The 18,771-nt window shown below is 39.1% G+C and overlaps 1 protein-coding gene across 1 annotated transcript in view; it reads left to right on the forward strand.

The window, feature by feature from the left end:
- Window positions 1-17,198, forward strand: part of SIM2 (SIM bHLH transcription factor 2) — a 58,932-nt gene extending 41,734 nt beyond the window's left edge. Inside the window, exons 7-11 of the mRNA XM_056329956.1 lie at window positions 242-348; window positions 5,904-6,051; window positions 7,875-8,043; window positions 9,211-9,619; window positions 16,474-17,198. Of these exons, the coding sequence (XP_056185931.1) occupies window positions 242-348; window positions 5,904-6,051; window positions 7,875-8,043; window positions 9,211-9,619; window positions 16,474-17,198 (1,558 nt within the window). The remainder of the gene's footprint in view (window positions 1-241; window positions 349-5,903; window positions 6,052-7,874; window positions 8,044-9,210; window positions 9,620-16,473) is intronic.
- Window positions 17,199-18,771: the final 1,573 nt, after the last annotated feature.

Genomic DNA, 18,771 nt, shown 5'->3' on the forward strand with positions numbered 1-18,771 from the left:
GTGGAAATAAGTAACAGAACTCTTTTTCCTGCCTGCGTGTAAGGCTGGCCAAGGAATGGCTGCACCTTGCTTCAGCTGGGTTGAGAGGGTTTATTTTCTTATAAAGATGAGGTTTCTGCTTCCAAAACTAACATTTTGTTCTGCAGTTTTTAGAGGCACCTGATTTGTTGGCACAAATGTTACGTTAATGAAACTGAATATTCCTAGAGATTCTGCGTATTATAGAATCTTCCTTTTCCAGGGTGACTGAATTGACTGGATATGAGCCCCAAGATCTCATAGAAAAAACCCTCTACCACCATGTTCATGGCTGTGATGTGTTCCATTTACGATATGCTCATCATCTGTGTAAGTAAAAAGAAAGCTAGAATGAAATTTATTAAGTAGAGTGAGAAGTTTTGCAGACAACAAGTCCTATGCTGGAAAATAGAGAAAGCTTTCAAAATCTTGACAAGATAGATTTTTCAAAAGTGCTTGGCTATCAGTTAAGGAAACCGGTAGTTCTGCTAATAAGCTAGATACTCAATATGCTGTGCTTCTGAAAAAAACCATGCCTGGCCACTTTCATCTTTCTGCTTAAAGCACCTAGGCTCTTTTGAAAATTGGGACTTGATTCTGGGCCGTGAACTCCTGAAAGGAGAAAAGCAAAAGAGTGAGTGAGTCAGAGGGAAAATCTGAACTTTACTAGCCTCTGTTGTTAAGAGAAACGTTATGCAACAGCTCTCCATTCCTCTGAAATATGTTAATCATAATCATCCCATGTTTGAAGTGAATGCAAACCCAAAAAAAATCTTTAGATGAATGTTCATTAATAGCATGTGGATGAGGTTTGGACAATGGAGTGTCAGGAAAAAAATATTATACATCTAATAATTCCCCATCTTCCAAAGGAGACACTAATCATATCTTCAGACATCTGGATTTGGGAAGCAGTTCATTCAGTAGCACATTAATTTGAGAAGCAAATTGAAGGAATAGTTGAACTCTGGATTTGGCACACTGTGCTGCAGCCCATATGACGCAAAGATGACATCCAAAAATCAATGTCAGTGAATTTTTTTCCAGATTGCTCCTGTACGCTGAAAGCAGCCAGAGTAAAATCCTTCTTTCAGGCTTGCTGAAGGAGAAAGCAGTCAGTTCTTCACCTTACTATGTGCTATGCATAAGGATCTGGACTATAAAGGAGGTTGTAACTGTATTTCTTAAGTCAGTGCTGAAACTCCAAGTGCTGAGTTCTGTTGATGGCAGTGAGTGTTACACCTGGAAAGCAGAATGTGATCTTTGCAGTGAGTTCATATTTACCAAAACACTGTTGAATATTCTGGGCCATTGCAAACTAAAAACTAGAATGACCAGGATACATGGTAATGTCCTGTTGGGGGCATCCTCTTTGTAGTGTTAATGTCTGCATTTGGATTTGACTTTTGACCTGTACAAAATATCACTCACTATTTTCACAAGACTATTTGAAATACCTATGTCAACCAGTATAGAGATGATGCCGTTATAGCCACAATCATCTCTGAAAAACAGTTCTCTGTTTTAGAGCAGAGTGATAGATAATTCTGTGCGTGTGGTAAAAGACTTGTACTTTGGCTGCTGATTTGATCTATGTATGACTGGAATTTTAGATAAAGAGACAAAAAAACCCCTCAACCAAACAGAATAATTAAAAGCAGTTCTCTAGATACTGTATCTGAATCACAAAGGTAATGTAAAATTTAAAAACAGAATAAAAATGCAAGACATATGCATAGAAATTAATGAAAGCGTCAAAGCCAATGAATGCCAAGAAGCAAAAAATAATGGCTAATGCTTGGGCAACAGTGGGAACAGTGCAGAATCATGGTTAGAATACCAAGTAATAGGAATTACTAAAACAGATGTAAAGTGTGCAAACTTCCTCTGGGGAGCACTGTTATAACTCCCCCACCATCCATCAGTAAATGTCTTAGGAACATGAACAGTAAAAGGCTGGCAAGTTTGACGTACCATTCTATAAAGCAATCTAATGATTAAGTGTCATCTGATGAAGAAATCTGGAGAGAAACATCTTACACCCAATAAGGGTATTAAGAAAAAAAAAAAAAAAGAAAAAAAAAGGCAACCCTAACCTAGGGTAACAAATTGCTTTTTCAAAGGGGAAAAAAATAAAATCCCAAACTGAAGACCTAAAGGAACTGAACTTTAAGTTAGGCAGCAGAGAGAACAAAACAAAGGAAACAGTGAGGAGAACAAGTTAGAAGTGCTATAACAAGAACACCGGACTGAGGAAAACATAGAAGTGAATATCTGCCTAAGGTGTGCTGGCAGCCAAGTGTTTCCTGTTTTAAATATTTGATTAGCTTCCAGCTATATGAAAAAACTACTTGCATTTGAACTAGTTTTATTTATTTCTATAGCACCATCGATATACATTGTGTTCTGCAGCTGGGAAAATGCGGCCACACATATAGTGAGTCCCTGCCTAAGGATCTTGCATTCTAAAAGACAGGATAGAGAAGCTGCTCCAATACAGACAAAATATTCCTTTGTTCCAGTATATGCAAAATATTTTTCTGGCCTCAGAGAAATCACTTCATTTGCACCATCCTTTCTCTGTGAGGAGGACTTTGTGCATTCCACATGTTGTAACGTCATTGCTTTTCCCACATAAACTCTTACAAAAGCCACATCTCTATGCCTTGGCAAGGCAAGCCCTGGGCCCAGCTGATGTCATCACCAAACAGTTTTGCTGCTTCCTGGAAGTCAACCTATGTATTTATAGAATCTATCCTATAGCAGAGCACAGTTTACACTCTGTCTGCAGCACTGAGTCTACTTTTGCTCCCCCAGCAATTAAACCTTCTGTCAGAGCTGCACTAGGCTTTAAGAGGGCAAAAGAACTGTCGAATTTGCTAGGGCACGGTCCATTGACCGTGCTGCTGGAGGGCTGGACCGATGACACACTGGGTTATGTGCGCCAGGGAAGCTAAACCAATAACCGCTGTGAGTGAGGAACCAAGAGGTCCATTTCACTTAGTGGTACCCTTAAGTGCAGGCTAGGAACTCCCAGCCACATGCCTGTGAGCCTGCTGGAACCTTTTAAAATAGCCATCTATGACAGACCAGAAGGACCAGCCCAGCCAGCCCAGTGCCTTTTTCAGATTGCCTGCTAAACCAGGAGGGAACCACAACGGCGGAACACCCAGTTACAAATGGCACATCCAAGAGCCAAGGCTAAAGCCACTGAATCCTCCCGGTTTGATTGCAGCAGAGGCCACCAAGAAGCCTGAGCCTGCACAGATTGTCTTGGTAGTGGATTTACCTCACTCCCATTTCTGAGGTTTCCCAATCAGCATCAAACAGGGTAATTTAACACAGAGCCAAAAGGAAATTGACCTCATTTACTGTATCACAGCTACTATCCCCTAGCCAAGGTCAGACTTTCCTCAGATTGCTAAAAATGCAGGAGACATGGAGTCCTCCCCCATCCCAGGAGAAATATTGGTTTATCCATATAATTAGGAAGAAAAGCTGAAAACTGTAGTCATCAGTGGTTTTCACATCTTTTAAAGTACTGCCTTAACTGGAGAGCTAAAACAGGGATTTCGAAAAAATTGGTGAGAGAGAGAGAGAAAGTCAAAGCTAGTCCCAAAGCACACAGAAGAACTTTGTTATAGCTAGCAATCCATCACAGCACTGATTTCTATTTTGGAAGACTGAGTAGCAAGGCATTTTGGATTAAAGGAAAACCTGACCATTAAACTAGCACGAAGTCTTAATTATGAAAAGCCTAGACCACTTTATGAAAAATATCTGTTAGCTATCTAGGCCACAATGTAAGCATCATTTCCCAGAACTGGACCATTTGGATTATAGAACAACAAGAAATATAGTGATTCCATGGCATATAGCTGCCATTATTACAAATATTTTTAGAACAGGCTTATTTGGCATTGTTACACGGAATCTTTGAGTAGCAACTGCAAGACCTTTACCTTGGAGTGATACACAGCACATAAAGAGTACACATGCCTTTATATTTTGTAGGTGTGTTTACATACTTACACACGTATTCCTCATGTTTTTCTTAAATATCTGTACATATGCACACATCTACCCTATAGAGTATTCCATTTAGAAATGCTGGCATGAAAAAGGACACCAGCAAGAACGAGGCAAAAAGCTATCAAGAGAGACTTCAAACTCTAAATAGTAGTGGCTTGATGTCAGCGAGGATGGGTTTTTGAATGTCTTGCAAGATGCTGGTTTTTATCTTGTTGCTTTCTGAACAAATGGATACCATATCCTGTAATGGAGGGAGGACTGACACTTCCAGAAAGATCTGTCTATAGCCATTTTGTAAGAGCCTGATTTTCTTAGGGAGTTTAAATGGATTTGAAGAAAAGTTTAAGTATGTTGTGATGTGCCCAGATGGACAGGAGAGTAAGCAGCCCAGAGGGTTGATCTATATGTTACAGACTTAGAAGACCTTTCAGCAAGAACAAGAACTCTTGTTCTTCTATTTGTCAGTCTTGCATTGGGCAATTCATATTATTCACATTATTGTGGTCTCTGATTACTATTGAAATTACAAACCACTACTCGCCCAAATAACAACTGAACAAAAAAAAAAGTCAACCACAGTGATGACTGATAGCCATATAGTTAATTACCAAACAGTGAAAAATCCCCCAAAGATCATGCACTCTTTAGTTCCCAACTTAATATTGGATGCCCTCCCTGTGAGAAAAATCTTCTATGAACACTAATTATAAGGCCATATATTTTCAATTCAAGTGTTCGTTTGCTCTACTAGAGTTGGCTGAAAGAGAAAGCTGTTGTTCTATTTCCTTATTATGTATCTGCTTCTGCACCAAGCATGTACAATGGGAGAACAAAATTACAGTGTGCTTTGCTACTAAGTTGTCTAGTACAAGCCCTACATTTGCAAGCAGCAATTCCATTTCTTAATCATGTATTATATAAAGGAATTGCTGCTATTTATCACTTTTTTTGGGCATCATTTATGTAGCAAGCTCAGCAGCTTATTTCCTAATTTAAAATGAATAACTGATTGTATAGAAAAGTAAGACTATCGAGTTTCCTAGAGGAATGCTCCAGGGTCACACAGGAGAAGAACCACCTTTGAAGACTGAGCGTTAGCTTCTAGTGAATCATTAGACAAATGCCTGGCACTGAAGCAGGAATATTTGTGGCTAGGTTAAATATTTAGAGACGCTGCACAATTCCTATTGTAGCATAGCCTTGTGCCAAAACATCTTTGTTCACAGAAAATCCAAACCGGTGTATAGAGGATTATGTTTCTAGTGAAAACTATCAGATAACTAGTCCACCTCTCTGTCCTTGTCTTTATTTGTGTGCTTAAGAACCAAATAGCATTTGAATTTTACCCTTTTACATCAACCTTTAAAATGTAGAGCTTACAGAGGAAAAAGCATCATAGCATGAAATACATTGCAAAATACACAATAATCTATCAAGCTATGATTGACAAAAGTGCTTCCAAATGTGCTGGAAAAAATTCAAGCTAGTTGCATCTGCTTCAAAATATTTTTTCTGTCTTGAACCTTTCTTTTGCAGTTAGAAGATCAGAAACAGTAATTGTTTTTGCAGAATGTAAGCATAAGAAAGAAGGGTGAACTGGAAAAGAAGGAAGACAAACCTTAATAGTTTGCAATGTACTATTTGTAAACAATAATGTGACCTTGTGAAACTATGTAAAGGGCAGGACAGCCACCTTTATAAGGGGGTTGTTTAAAGTTTGGTGGGAAGAAGAGGAAGTTTAAGGGAGGGGAAGGAGGGAGAAAAGTCCCTGCCTTGCAAATACATCTCTCCAGGAAGCGATCACAAGTCCAAGCAATGTGAAATGCTTTTTTTTTTTTTTATCGTATTCACAGTGCTGGTGAAAGGCCAAGTCACAACCAAGTACTATCGACTACTGTCCAAGCATGGAGGCTGGGTTTGGGTACAGAGCTATGCTACTATTGTGCATAACAGCCGTTCATCACGGCCTCACTGCATAGTGAGTGTCAATTATGTCCTTACGTAAGTCAAAATACTTTGTACCATTATGTGTTATCAGTAATTGATTCATTACTAATTAAATCCTTGAGTTTGTTTTACTTGTGCCTTCCAGTATCATTCTGTGCTTGCATGTTACAGCCACTTTTCTCTCATATCCTCCCTCCTGAGCTGAAAAGAACTAGTATTACTGATGGTTGCCTTGTATGCCATATGCTTGAATGTAATTACACTGGTAGCCATTTGCGTTAGGCCTGGACCCCAGTTCTGTAATTAGCAGCAGAACTGCACTGGGCCTGTCCAGTGAAAACTACTGCTACCCAGCAGAGGTCACAGCGTCATTTTGGGAGACAGAGACACGGTAGGAAGCACTCCACCTTTGAGGGACAGGTGAATCACCAAGGATTCCCTCACTTGCCTTGGGCTGCACAGTTACTCAGGGCAAAACTACATTCTTACAATGGCAAGTAGCTCCCACTGAGCTGCAGAACATACAGCAGTTTGGATCTGCAGTTTATGAATTCTAGTTCAAGTCATGAAGGCGTTACAAAATTCCGATCTTCATATAAACCTGAGACAGCAATCTATAATGAATAAGAGGGATAAGTAATAGTGAAACATGTGACTGAAGAGATAATAGGGGAGGGGGTGTGCCCGCTCCCTTTTGTTGAATAGTGCAAAAAAGCAGGGAACTATACACTCTTTTCTTTTGTCTAGATGGGTCCATTTCAAATCTGGATTGAAAATAAGATGTGTTTGCATGATGTGTGGTAGGATCATGTGTGTTTGCATATTACAATGTTATCACTGATACCTGACTTAGGGATCTAAACTGTGTGAGCTGAGGAACCACAGAGTGTTCCCTTAAGCTACTTGAAGCAGGTACTGACCCCTAGATACACTGGCTAATGCTGCCCTCGTTCCTGTACAGATTTAAGAGCCAGCAGCATGAAGGAAAGACTCAGTCCTGCAATCTGGTTGAGTATCATGAGTTGGGGCAAGTGATTTGAGTAAAAAGAAGGACACCGTGCCAGGGATGTAACAGCATATTCTCAACTTGAATTTACTTCCAGGTTATTCATCATCAAAAAGTGATAGAAATGAGTTCTAGATAGAAATTGAGAGAGAATAGTTTTTTTCTAGTTATCCTTTAAAAAATATATTCCACTGTTGCTACTGAGAAAACCAGAGGAAAATGTTCAACCATCAGAACGTTATCAATTAATTGTTTCAAAATATGATCCACAGTGTGTTCTTGATTTGGTTTTTAACTTCTTTTGTATAAAGATCTGCCCTGTCTGTGGAGCAAATAAAACTGAACAGAACAGAGGAGAAATGAAAGTCTAGAGACTGTCATAAAAACAACATTGCAGCTCATGTGGTCTAGTTAAAAGCACATCGTGCTGACAGGAGAGGAACATTGCTCCTTTTCCTTTCCTTAGGGCTAATTGTGAGAGCCAGGGCAGAGACCAATTCCTGATTGAGGAGGAGACAGATGAATTGATCGGTGCCTTTCTGTCAGCTGACATGGATACGATTCTGAACTGCAGGGTGCCACAGAAGGCTAAGAAGTTCGCACAGTTTAGGTTCAGAGAGTGGGGACACTTCGTACAAAGATGTTAACACAGTTCCCAGTGGAACATTTGTGAAAGACTTGAGTGGGGACTGGGTCAGATCATAAGATTCACTGCTTGCTGACATCCCCAGACTTGCACTACAGACTCAGTGAAAATCTTGGAAGAATGAAAATGAAAACACTGTCAAAGCTAACATGTATTTTCAAAGGAGCTATTTTGTGTTTGTGTGGTATGTTTGAGTATGTATTTTATCGGACTTTTCTTTTGCAGAGATATTGAGTATAAGGAACTTCAGTTGTCACTGGACCAGGTTACTATTTCTAAGTCACAGTTTTCATGCAGAAACTCAGTATCTACCTCGCAGGAAACAAGGAAAATAGTAAAACCCAAAAGTAATAAAATGAAGGCAAAACTCAGAACAACGCCTTACCCACAACAGGTAACTTTTTCAGCAGTATTTACTTACCAATTGTTGTCATAGAGTGCTTGGGACAGGACAGAGATCATCCAGAACTGAACTTACTGTAAAACTGACTATAGTACACTCTGCCGCAGGAGCTCCCTTGTTAGGCTGGAATGCAATTAGACCCTTTTGTTCTTGAGGTGGACAGCACAAGTAGTACAAACCAACTCTGGCGAGTGATGCAAACACAAAACCTTTTGGATATGGAGTATGTAAAGTACTTAACAAACAACATGCTTTCTTGGTAAAAAGAATAAAAACATGTACTAAGAATAGCTGTGTTGTGAAAATTTGGGCTGGTTTAGAATGCACCTCATTCACTGTTGATATGCAGAGTTCTTAATGTCACATAGGTATTAGCAGTTTCCTTATGCTGGAAAATGCATCACAAGAATGAATCCTAGCTGACAGAGCACTGGAGTGGGATTTGGAGTATCTCTCACTATCACTGGGTGAGCTAGAACCAGATGTGAAAGGAAACAATGGAGCTTGTCTATAAAACTGGGCTGGTGAGACCAACACCCACAATGACACATTCTGAGACTATTGCTGGAAGGGGCTACTGTTACCTTCAAACAGCACTGACTGCATCTAGCACATACACTGCATTCGGGACAGTGAGAGCCCAAAAAGGATTTGGAGTCTGGAGAAGAGGGTGGGAGAGAGTGGGAAGAGAAAATCATTGCGATAGGTCATGCAAAGGACAGATTTTGTCTTCTTGCCATTCTAAAGCTCGACATGCCAACATATACAAACTCATATTCATGGTCTGCTACCCCATTTATCAGTGAATTCCAGTGCTTTGCAACGAACATCTGCCCTCAGGTATTTAAAACTGCCTACACTTACTAGCTAAAATCAAACTGGAAAAATTATGAAATAAACCCTTAATATTAGGATGACAAAATAGTTTTCTGTTCCCATGTTAAGTGAAGGTAAAGTTATCATGAAGACAAGGAACTTTAAATGCGCTGGTATGCCAGTCCCTTTAGCCAGTGAGATCACAGTTCAAGGAGGCCCAGCTCTGGGTGCCTGTATGATATGTTATGTGGTTTCATATAAAAGTTAGTCATTTAACTCTCTTCCCTTCCTTTTTTTTTTTTTTTTATTTCTTTTTATTTTATTTTATTTTATTTCCCCCAGCAATACAGCTCATTCCAAACAGACAAACTGGAATGCAGCCAGGTGGGAAACTGGCGATCCAGCCCTGCAGTGAATGCTGCCACCATTCAAGAACAAAACTTCCATTCAGAAAACAGTGAACTTTTATATGCCCCGTCATATAGCTTGCCTTTCTCTTACCATTATGGACACTTCCCTGTAGATTCTCATGTCTTCAGTAGCAAAAAGCAAATGCTGCCTTCAAAGTTTGGGCAGTCTCAAGGAGCACCTTGTGAAGTTGCTCGATTTTTCTTGAGTACGCTGCAGACAAATGGAGAATGCCAGTGGCATTACGCCAACTCCTTGGTACCCAACAGCCAGTCACCATCCAAAAATCTTCCTGAGCAGCCAGTGAATATCCTTCGACACAATCTTGCACAGAGTTATGAAGGTGGGTGTCACTGTAGAAAAAGAAAAAAAGAAAAGCAAAGCTGTGGGGTGTCTGGGGAAGATTTGTAATTGCAGTTTGAAAACAGGAATTACAAGGTATTTAGGAAATACAAAAAATCAGGAACAGTGAAGTGTAACAACCACTATGTTTATAGTATTCACATGTTCATCTCTCTTCCCATTACCATTAGCACTTGATTAGGAATATTATTAAAGCATTACTTGCAAAATTTTTTTCATGAGAATCACTTTTAGAACAGGGCAGAGATACTGTCTCCTTCGATACTGGCACAACCTACCCTCATATTTTGCAGTATATCAGAGTTATTTAGGGGAATTGCTCAGGTAAGTCATTGCTGAAGTCAGAAAGAAACAACTTCTGTTGTACTTCAGCTCGCATACAGCAATTAAAATAAACGTGATCTATTTCCATAAAAATTGAAGGTTGTCCTTTCTGAGTAAGAAGCCATTCTGAATGTCTTTACCTTACAGCTATTACAGTGAATGAGTAAATGAAATGCACTGTCTCCTGCTTTATTCAAAAATGTCTTCTGTGCTTCTCCCCAGTCAGCTGCATTATCTCTCTACACAGATGCTCAGCTCAAATGCTTTGAAGGAAGCACTGAAGACATTGACTTCTTTGAGGTGGCAACCTATAGGAAACAGCCTTGCAAAGCTATAAAGTAACTAAATGCAAACAAGCTCAAGATACACTCTTATCCTTAGATCTTATATATGTTTACATCTATCTGCATACATCATTTTGGTTAGTTAAAATCAGTGATGAGGACTGACTGGTTGACATATTACGGTTATAAATTACGTTGACATTATACGGTTATAAAGTTATATGGAAACACTTCTAGCTTCATTGAGGATGGGACAGAGGAAACAGTAGTGGAAATTTAAAATAAAAAATCTGGAAAAGATAGGCTCAGGGTTATTGAGTACCAGAAACTAAGCATTTATTCATGTAGGGACATGAAATTAGATATCCTAGATCTGAAGGGAATATCTGCAGATGTTAAAAGCTGAGCTTGCTACATCAGACAGAAGATGGTATCAGACGTTGAACGTGTCTCCAACAGAGCAGCAAGTAAGTTCTTCCCAGGATTTTGTCCTTCACAGGACCATTTGACCTGACCTAGCTGACTGTAGCATTTTATTTTGCTGTTCTGTGTTTAGGTTGAATATGAACAAGACTGAAGCTCTTCTTACAGCCCAGTGCAGGTTAAATGCTTTTTCTGAGCTCATGCTCCTCTGATGTGCTGGCTTCCTTTTGTCGCTGTTGTGGGCAGGGCTGAAAAGGAGTAGCTTTAGACCAAAAATAGGAAATGGTTTTGTCCTTTCTAAAGATGTTGCATTTTAGTGGAAAAGGAAAAAAAGCTACATCTTTTGAGGATGAGTATAAAGACTGAAGTAAATCCTGCAGAACCCAGTAAGTCTGAAGGAACAAAGCTATTCTAGGTGTACAGAAGTCAGCCCAGCTTTTCTTCTCTGCTTACAGACTAACAGACGCTATGAGACTGACTGAGAAAGTACATCCATCCCTTCCTGGTCAGAGGGTGCCCTCAGAACACTGAGAATGGATGTGGAAAGAACAGCCTGTTCAGAGAACAGTCTGTAAAATTGATTGTGGCCATAACATTTGCCAGAAAAGCCTAGCAACCATAGCAGCAGACAAGCAATTTACCATCGGTCGGTTGATATAGGCAGATAACTCCTAGTAAATATATTAAGTCAGAAGGATTCCATAGCAATAGTGTTAAATATGTTAGGGTAAAAAAAAAGTCCCAACAAAAACCTGCAAGCAACTGTTGGTATTTTTCAATTTCCTCATGAACAGGAAAATGGAACTGTGATACCAGTGATTCTTTATTCTTGTTCTACCTCAGATATTGTTGCTTACATCAGAATATGTGGGTTCTCTTTTGAGCACAGATGTATTTAACGGATGTTTAGCTACTGGGCATTTGATGAAAACTGACTTGGTATAATTAATTGCCTGCAAAAGCACTTAACAATTTTACTGTTCAGGAAGGAAAAAAGAATATGGTCAAACTCAGGCCTGGTCAGAGGTCATTGCGTGAGTTCACACTCAAGTGTTATAAGAGGGGAAAGAAAAATGGAGCCTCTGCTGCAAAGAGGATTTATATCTAATTGTTTCAGAGTTTGATTCCTCCTGAGGTAGAATTAGCCTTGTCATACTTCTGTTGAGGCTGGTGGCAGAAGAGAAATTTGAACCTTTGGAAGTGACTTTTTACTTTGAATTGAAAGGGGCATCTGATCTTTCTTACATTGTCAACTGCTGCTTTTTCTAGCGGTTCATTGAAAAACTGACAGCCAGTAAGCTTCAAAGGAGAGAGGATCTGCTTAGTGTCATTATCTTCAATCCAAAGACAATGCCAAATATGACATCTGGCAACCGGATTGGATGCAAGGGCTATTCCACATCACATCCATAGCAGCATCTGCCAAAAATGCCGTAGGCCAGAGACATTTTTCTCTATGGAAAATAGCTTCTTTTGGAGAGATCAGAGATTTTAAGATGATCATGCCAAGCCATCAAAGCTCTGGAAAAGCACGTAGCAGATAAAACTGTCTGCAAATCAGATGCTGCTGCCTCAGAATCTGGTTTCAAAGCTTCCACTTTCTTCCAGCTGGCCTAGTCATCAGAAAAGAAACTCACTTCAGAAGAAGCAACCATCTTCATAGTCAGGGAATTTTCCTTTGTACACTTGAACGGATACATTACTAGTGTAGGTACCACAGCACCCACTTCTCATTAAGTTATGCTGTTGGCCAGTCTGTACTATCTGTGTGAAGCTTAGTGACACGGATTATGCCAAAACTGAGGAAATGATGAAGAATACTGAGAAAATCTGTGAAAAAGCTCTGGTCTATCTTCCTCCCCCAAATCACCCCCCTGTCCCAGTTTAGCCAGTGACTACTGGAAGAAATAGATGACATCTTCTTTGAAAAGTATATTCCACTAGAGACAAAGAGGTCTTGAAGATCGTGTTGTCTTACTACTGTTTTTGGAGGGTGAATAATGTAGACCATAGCGATGACAACATCAGCCCACGCCTCAGATGACTTGCAATTAGGGTTCAGGTCAGGACACAGCACAGATATTGAGCTAACCTGAAAAAATATCTTTTCCATGGGCAGGGACAGTGTAAGACCTTGTTGTATCTTTGTCTTCTTTGACACAGAGGAATATCAGCATGCCTTTGCAATGTGACCTGAGCAGTACAGTGGCTCTGCTTGTTGGTCTTCAGCAAAACTCAAAGCGACTGAGTAATTGCTCTTCTCTGAAGGTCCTTTTGCACAAAGAATTAGGAAACATACTGAAACATCATGGGCTACAAGTAAACATCCAAGTGTTGTTATATCATCGTTTCAAAACACAGTAACTGTCAGTACACTCTTCTGAGGTTAGTGTAGATCAGAAAGCCCAGGAAAAATTATGCAAGACAAAGCATGCATGAAGAGGGGATCAGCTGTGCCCTAAAGAACAGACAAGTTTTTCAGAGACAGGATACAAAACTGCTGATAAGGACTGCATACCTTTTGCATGAAGATCAGTGCTGAGTATCAGACTTTCTTTGCTTTAACCTGGTTTCAAGTTGCTTTTCTTTCATTTTTAGTGCAATAGGGGCAATGAGAGAACAAGGAGCAGCTGTACCTATTAATGTCTTGGTACAGAAAGGCATGTTTGTGAATGAAATACCTTTTGGGCAAGCATCTTTCCCCATTGAGCACCATCTGATCTTTGACTGCACTATTTAAAGGTGAGGAGGGAACGCTCCTCACCACAGCACTCAGCTTGACAGGGGCAAGATTGCTGCAGTACACTGTAGCTATGAAAATACTTGGTATGTTTTAAAAAAAGATCAATACCTGCTAGAGGAGCCTTCCTGTTCCCACTTGGATGGTTGGATGCTGAAATCTGAGCAGGCTTCCAGGTGATGGGGCTCTTAATCTCCAGGTTTTCCCTCAACTTGTCCAAGTTGCACCCTGTGCGCCAGTGGGAAAGCAGAGCTACTTGTCAAGAATTAGGAGACATGATGCCTGAAGGACTTAAGTTCACTGTTGCAGCCGTAGGCTGCTAGGAATGGAGGCAGTGTAAGTAAGTATAAAGGGCCTTCTAGAAAGCTGTTATCACTCTGGTATGACACACAACCTTAGATGTGCAGTGTATCTACCTTGCTTGGCATAGCTGGATTGCTCTGGCAGAACAGTGGCCCAGAAAGCATCCCAAATTAATGCACTGACTTCAATGACTGTAATGTGTTTTCAGCACTGGAAAAGTACAGAATGCATGGGAGATCCTCACGCACCTGCTGAGGCAGGTACTCTGGCAATACCCACATGCCAGATGGGTGGAAGCAATCCTGGGGTGCTGCCCTTCTACAGCAACACAAAGCAGTTGTCAGCTTTCTATTAACTTCTGTATGAAAAACTCCCCAGGAGGAGTCTGTCCCCAGGCATACTTGGGCTTTTGTCTGCAAAGGAAGACAAAAGCAGATTTAAGCCTAGCTCCAGTAACTGTTCTGTATGTAAGTGGACAAAAATGACTGGGCTCCATTGCACTGCAGACACGACTTGCTTAACTGTCTAGTCTGACTCCACAAATGTGCCGACAACTTTAATGGAAGCCTGCAAACAATTAACCAGACCCTTACCTTCTTCCTCAGCAAAAGAGATGAGAACCATGTTTGAGAACAAAATTTCCAAGTATGCAAATTACTTCTTGGTATGAAGGTGGCAGCCATCAGCCCAGCAGAATTTGAGAAGACAAAAATGACAATAAAAAGACAGGGGCCAGCTGCTGCAATGCTTCAGCTTCTTACAAGTGTGGGCTCTAAAAACGGAAAGGGACAATCTTTTGTTAAGAGATTAGATCCACAAAGTAACAATACTCCATGCTGCAGTAAGAGAACAAACCCATCACTCCTATGGATGTCTCAAGTGGGAAAAACACTAGAACAAATATACCAGATTAGTTAAACCTTCTTAGTTATATGTCAGTAACTCTCAGCACATATACTTAATTCATAGTAAAAATGCCAGATGTGTGCTAAAATTAGAGTGGTATAATTACATTGGTAAATTTTCCAAGTTATACTCAAGCACGTGGCTGAATCCCTGTTTTGATTTGTGATCTAAAAGGGCCATTTTTCAACAGCTGATGAGAATTCAGTTTACTTAGGACTGCATATACTTCTTGGAACAAAATATATAAATGAAAATTAAAAAGAATAACTTGAAACATTATTGTTTCTAGGAGGATGTTGGGTCAATCAAGAAGAAATTGCATCCAGATTCCTGTTTAAATTCTGGTGTTAATTATGTGGTGCGACTCCCTCTGAAATTAATGAAGCTCTGCATATAAAAAGAAGTACAATTGAGCTATTTCTGCTTCCTCTGTTATACATGAAGGCTTTGCCAGTCTACTATAGCACAGGGAGTATTTAATTATTAGCGGGTACAGTTACGTCAGCAACCACTACAGGGGAACTCCAAAACCTTTAAGACGTTAAATAAATTTTTTAGAAAAACAGAAAATCCCTTTTACAAAAGGCATTTAGGTGTCCAGGGCTTTCAGCGAGCATAACACAAAATAGAGTTTAGGTTTAATTTGAGAAATTTGCTAAGTGCCTCATTTAACCTTTAACATAAAACTTTCAAATATGCCTTGGAGGAGTAGTATAACTGTCAAACTGTTCATACAAAACAGTGCAAAGAATTAGTACTCGCCTAAATTTAGCTATACTGTATAGGAGTAAACCAGTGGCTTTTTCTCTTACTATTTGTAGACAGGAGTGTCCAAAAAGGAAAAGCTGCATAAAGAAAGCAGAAAATGATAAAAACAATTCTAATTATTTCAAGAGTTCAGCTACCATGCAGAAACTTGTGAAAACTAAGATCACTCAATATATTTTAGAGGAAAACCCTGAATAGAAATCCTTGGTTCATACTCTCCTGAAAATTTAAGAATCAATTTAATTAAGAAACACTTTAAGAATTCCATGCGTATCCGGTCTAGTATTCCTATATTCAAACAAACATTCTCAGTGTATGTTACATTTATATTATACATTCAGCTTTATTAAATGATAGTACCTTAAAAGCAGAGATGGAGCTTTCTCAATAAGTATTTATGTTGCTTTTCAATAGATATTTTTAATATCTGATGCTAGTTTTTCAAAGAGAAAAAGCACAGCCTTTAATGTGACACAAGCTAGATATTATGTATATCACAAATAGGTATCATGAATTAGATAGTGACGTGTCAGTTTGTATTACTGCACACTCTCTTCTTTCCTTACAAGGGTGAGTGCCCAATACACTTCCAGAGTGATGGGAAGAATAAATTCTGCTTTACTTTCATCATTGAATCACTGACATGTAATAAATGTTATCCATCCTTTGGTAAAACATTTGATAAATCTTTGAAAAGAGCTTACTTAAGGTCAAGCTTTTTGATAGCAGGTCACGTTTCCAAATATTTCTTTTGTTGAATTTCCCTAATTTAACCATATTAAATTTGTGTTTTAAAATTATTCAGTCAAATAAATAAACGGGCTTTTCACATGGAAAACCTTTTCAGAATTGTTGAACACTGTTGGCCCTTCTGAATGGGTTGGTGTGGGGTTTTTTAACTTTTCAACAGTCTTAAAGAGACTTGTCCAAAGACACTGAGGGAAATGGGATTGTCTCTGACATCTTCACTGGGACTTGGATCCGGCCCAAACCAAATGGGTGTCAAAATTCAGTCATAAAAAGTGTTAGCATCTAACTATTATATGAACTCATTGTCAGTAATTAACGTTTTCTCTTTCTTGCAAGTGCCCATATCAAACAGAAGATACAGCCAAGATGCTCTATCTGACAACTTTACAAGCTGCACAGCACCCATGCCAGGCAGCAGATACAAAGAAGAGATTTATGATTCTGGCATCATGAAACCCAACAAAATAGAAACCAGGATTCAGCCACCTCACCACCTCATTAAAGAGGAAAACAAGTTAGCTTTTAACAGAGACCTACCAGAAAAAATGAGCAACAACGAAAGTTCTTTTTCAAACTCAATAGCTAACTCCTTGCTGCCAAAATCAGAATGTTTTCAGTCTAAAGCTATAGGACAATTAAGTCACCTCCTGCCAATGCCCTCAGTATATGAGCAGACAAGAAGGATTTGTATGAAAGAACCCAAATACGGGCACATTAGTCACCACGCTACAAATCTAGATGAACTGGACAACAATGAGATGACTGGAAAGCTTGATCATGACTCCGAAAGTGAACGTGTGATGGATGTGAGATCCTCCGGACAAGTTCCATTTGTGCTTCTAAATTATCACCATGTTTTAGCCAAACATGGTACATTTCAATCTTCATCATGTACAGCGACAGGACATGTAGGAGAAAATTACGGATACAATTCTGAAGAAGTAAATACATTTATTTACAAAAACCAAAGCCCCTCATCAGCTTCTTCTCCAGAAACCCACAAGGAATCTGCACTACCCCATTATATTGGAACTTCTGTAATAATAGCCAATGGAAGGTGACGGTAATAGAGGAGTATTTACATTTAATTAAGAAGCTAAACTGCAATGATTTGCAAAAAGCATGAGAAAAAATGGTTACATTTACTGAGCATAGCTGAAGGTCAGCAGAAGGGACAGACTTGTGTGTTCCTGGCAAGTCATGAATAACAGTACCTTCAAGGTCAGGAAAACACCCTACATCTAGCTTCCATGCTTCGTTGTCACAGATTAAGCTCTGGTGCCAGTGAGAAGACATGTTACAGATCTTATTTTTGTTATTTCATAGTGTGCAACAAAATCAAATGATAGGTGTTATATGCAGAGATTTATATGAAGAACATTTTTTTCCTTAACCCCTCCTTCTCAAAATATATTCAGGATTCTTTTATCATAAACTATACACTCTAATTTAGGTATTTTTGACAAACTGTGTGAAAAATTGCATCAACTCTCCGCCCATGTGTTAAGCATCCTGATAAATGAACTTTGTTTAAAGAAAAGCGATTATTAGTATCCATAATGCAGCTGTACTAACTAAACAGAACTGAGTCTGGAAAAAGCTTATTTATTAATTATCCAAAGGTTTTAAAACTAAATAAATCAAATCTAAATTTGATTTCTTTGGCATAGCTTTCAGTGTCCTTAGATTGTTACCACCACCATTTGTCTTGACAAGGAACAATATGACAAATTGATACATACAAAAATACGTATTAAAGGGTTACAGGCCTTGTCATGGCAAATTGGGACAAATCATGTAGCAGGAACTAAAGACTATTCCTCATAAAATGTTGTAATAAGAAAAATAAAAAAACACCCTTGTGTTTCACGGAGTATTCTGGGAAAAGGCTGTGCAGATTTTCAAACCAGTATTTCAAAAATACATCTTAATAATAGCACCAGAAATGTTTCCTTTATAGTCAAGGGAATAATGAACATTTATGCTGTATTTTAAACTTACCAGTTGACTTCTGAAGTTTGAAAGGTTCAGCTTTTAACACACTGAACTTCCTTAAGCATAAATCTCAGTGTCAACACAAGGGTAAGATTAATACTTGACTGATTCGTGCACTTCACAAATAATGCCAGTGGACAATCTGAATATGGAAAGTCAAAAGTCACTGTACAACCACAAACCCCACAGTTGCACTTGTAGTAAAGCAGAGTTTGAGTACATCGGGGTTTGGAACGGACGCTTTGCACCCACGTCAGTTTATGCTAATAAACTGCAGCAAGTGAAACTCATACAGCACACATTTACATTTTGTCCCGCCTATTAAGAATAGATTTCACCCCCCCCCCCTTTTTTTTAATTCTTTGTAAAGTTTACAAATGAGGAGACATACGGATCTGTGTGTGTTTAATTGACAACACTTAGTCCACTTTGTTTTTCAACCACTTTCCCAAACATTGTGTGGTCTTGATAAAACAACAGACTCCCAAAAAATAGCTGTAAATACCAACAATAAAGTTTGTTGTAGAACTGTGTCAGCTATATTTAGCTACCCTTCTTAGCCCCAATTCAAGGCTAATTTACACTTCTAAAACTTTCTCTCTGTTACCAGACTCTCTAAGAGACCTTTGCTGAAGAAGA

This window comes from Falco biarmicus, chromosome 2 (genome assembly GCF_023638135.1).
Source record: "Falco biarmicus isolate bFalBia1 chromosome 2, bFalBia1.pri, whole genome shotgun sequence".
NCBI lineage: Eukaryota > Metazoa > Chordata > Aves > Falconiformes > Falconidae > Falco > Falco biarmicus.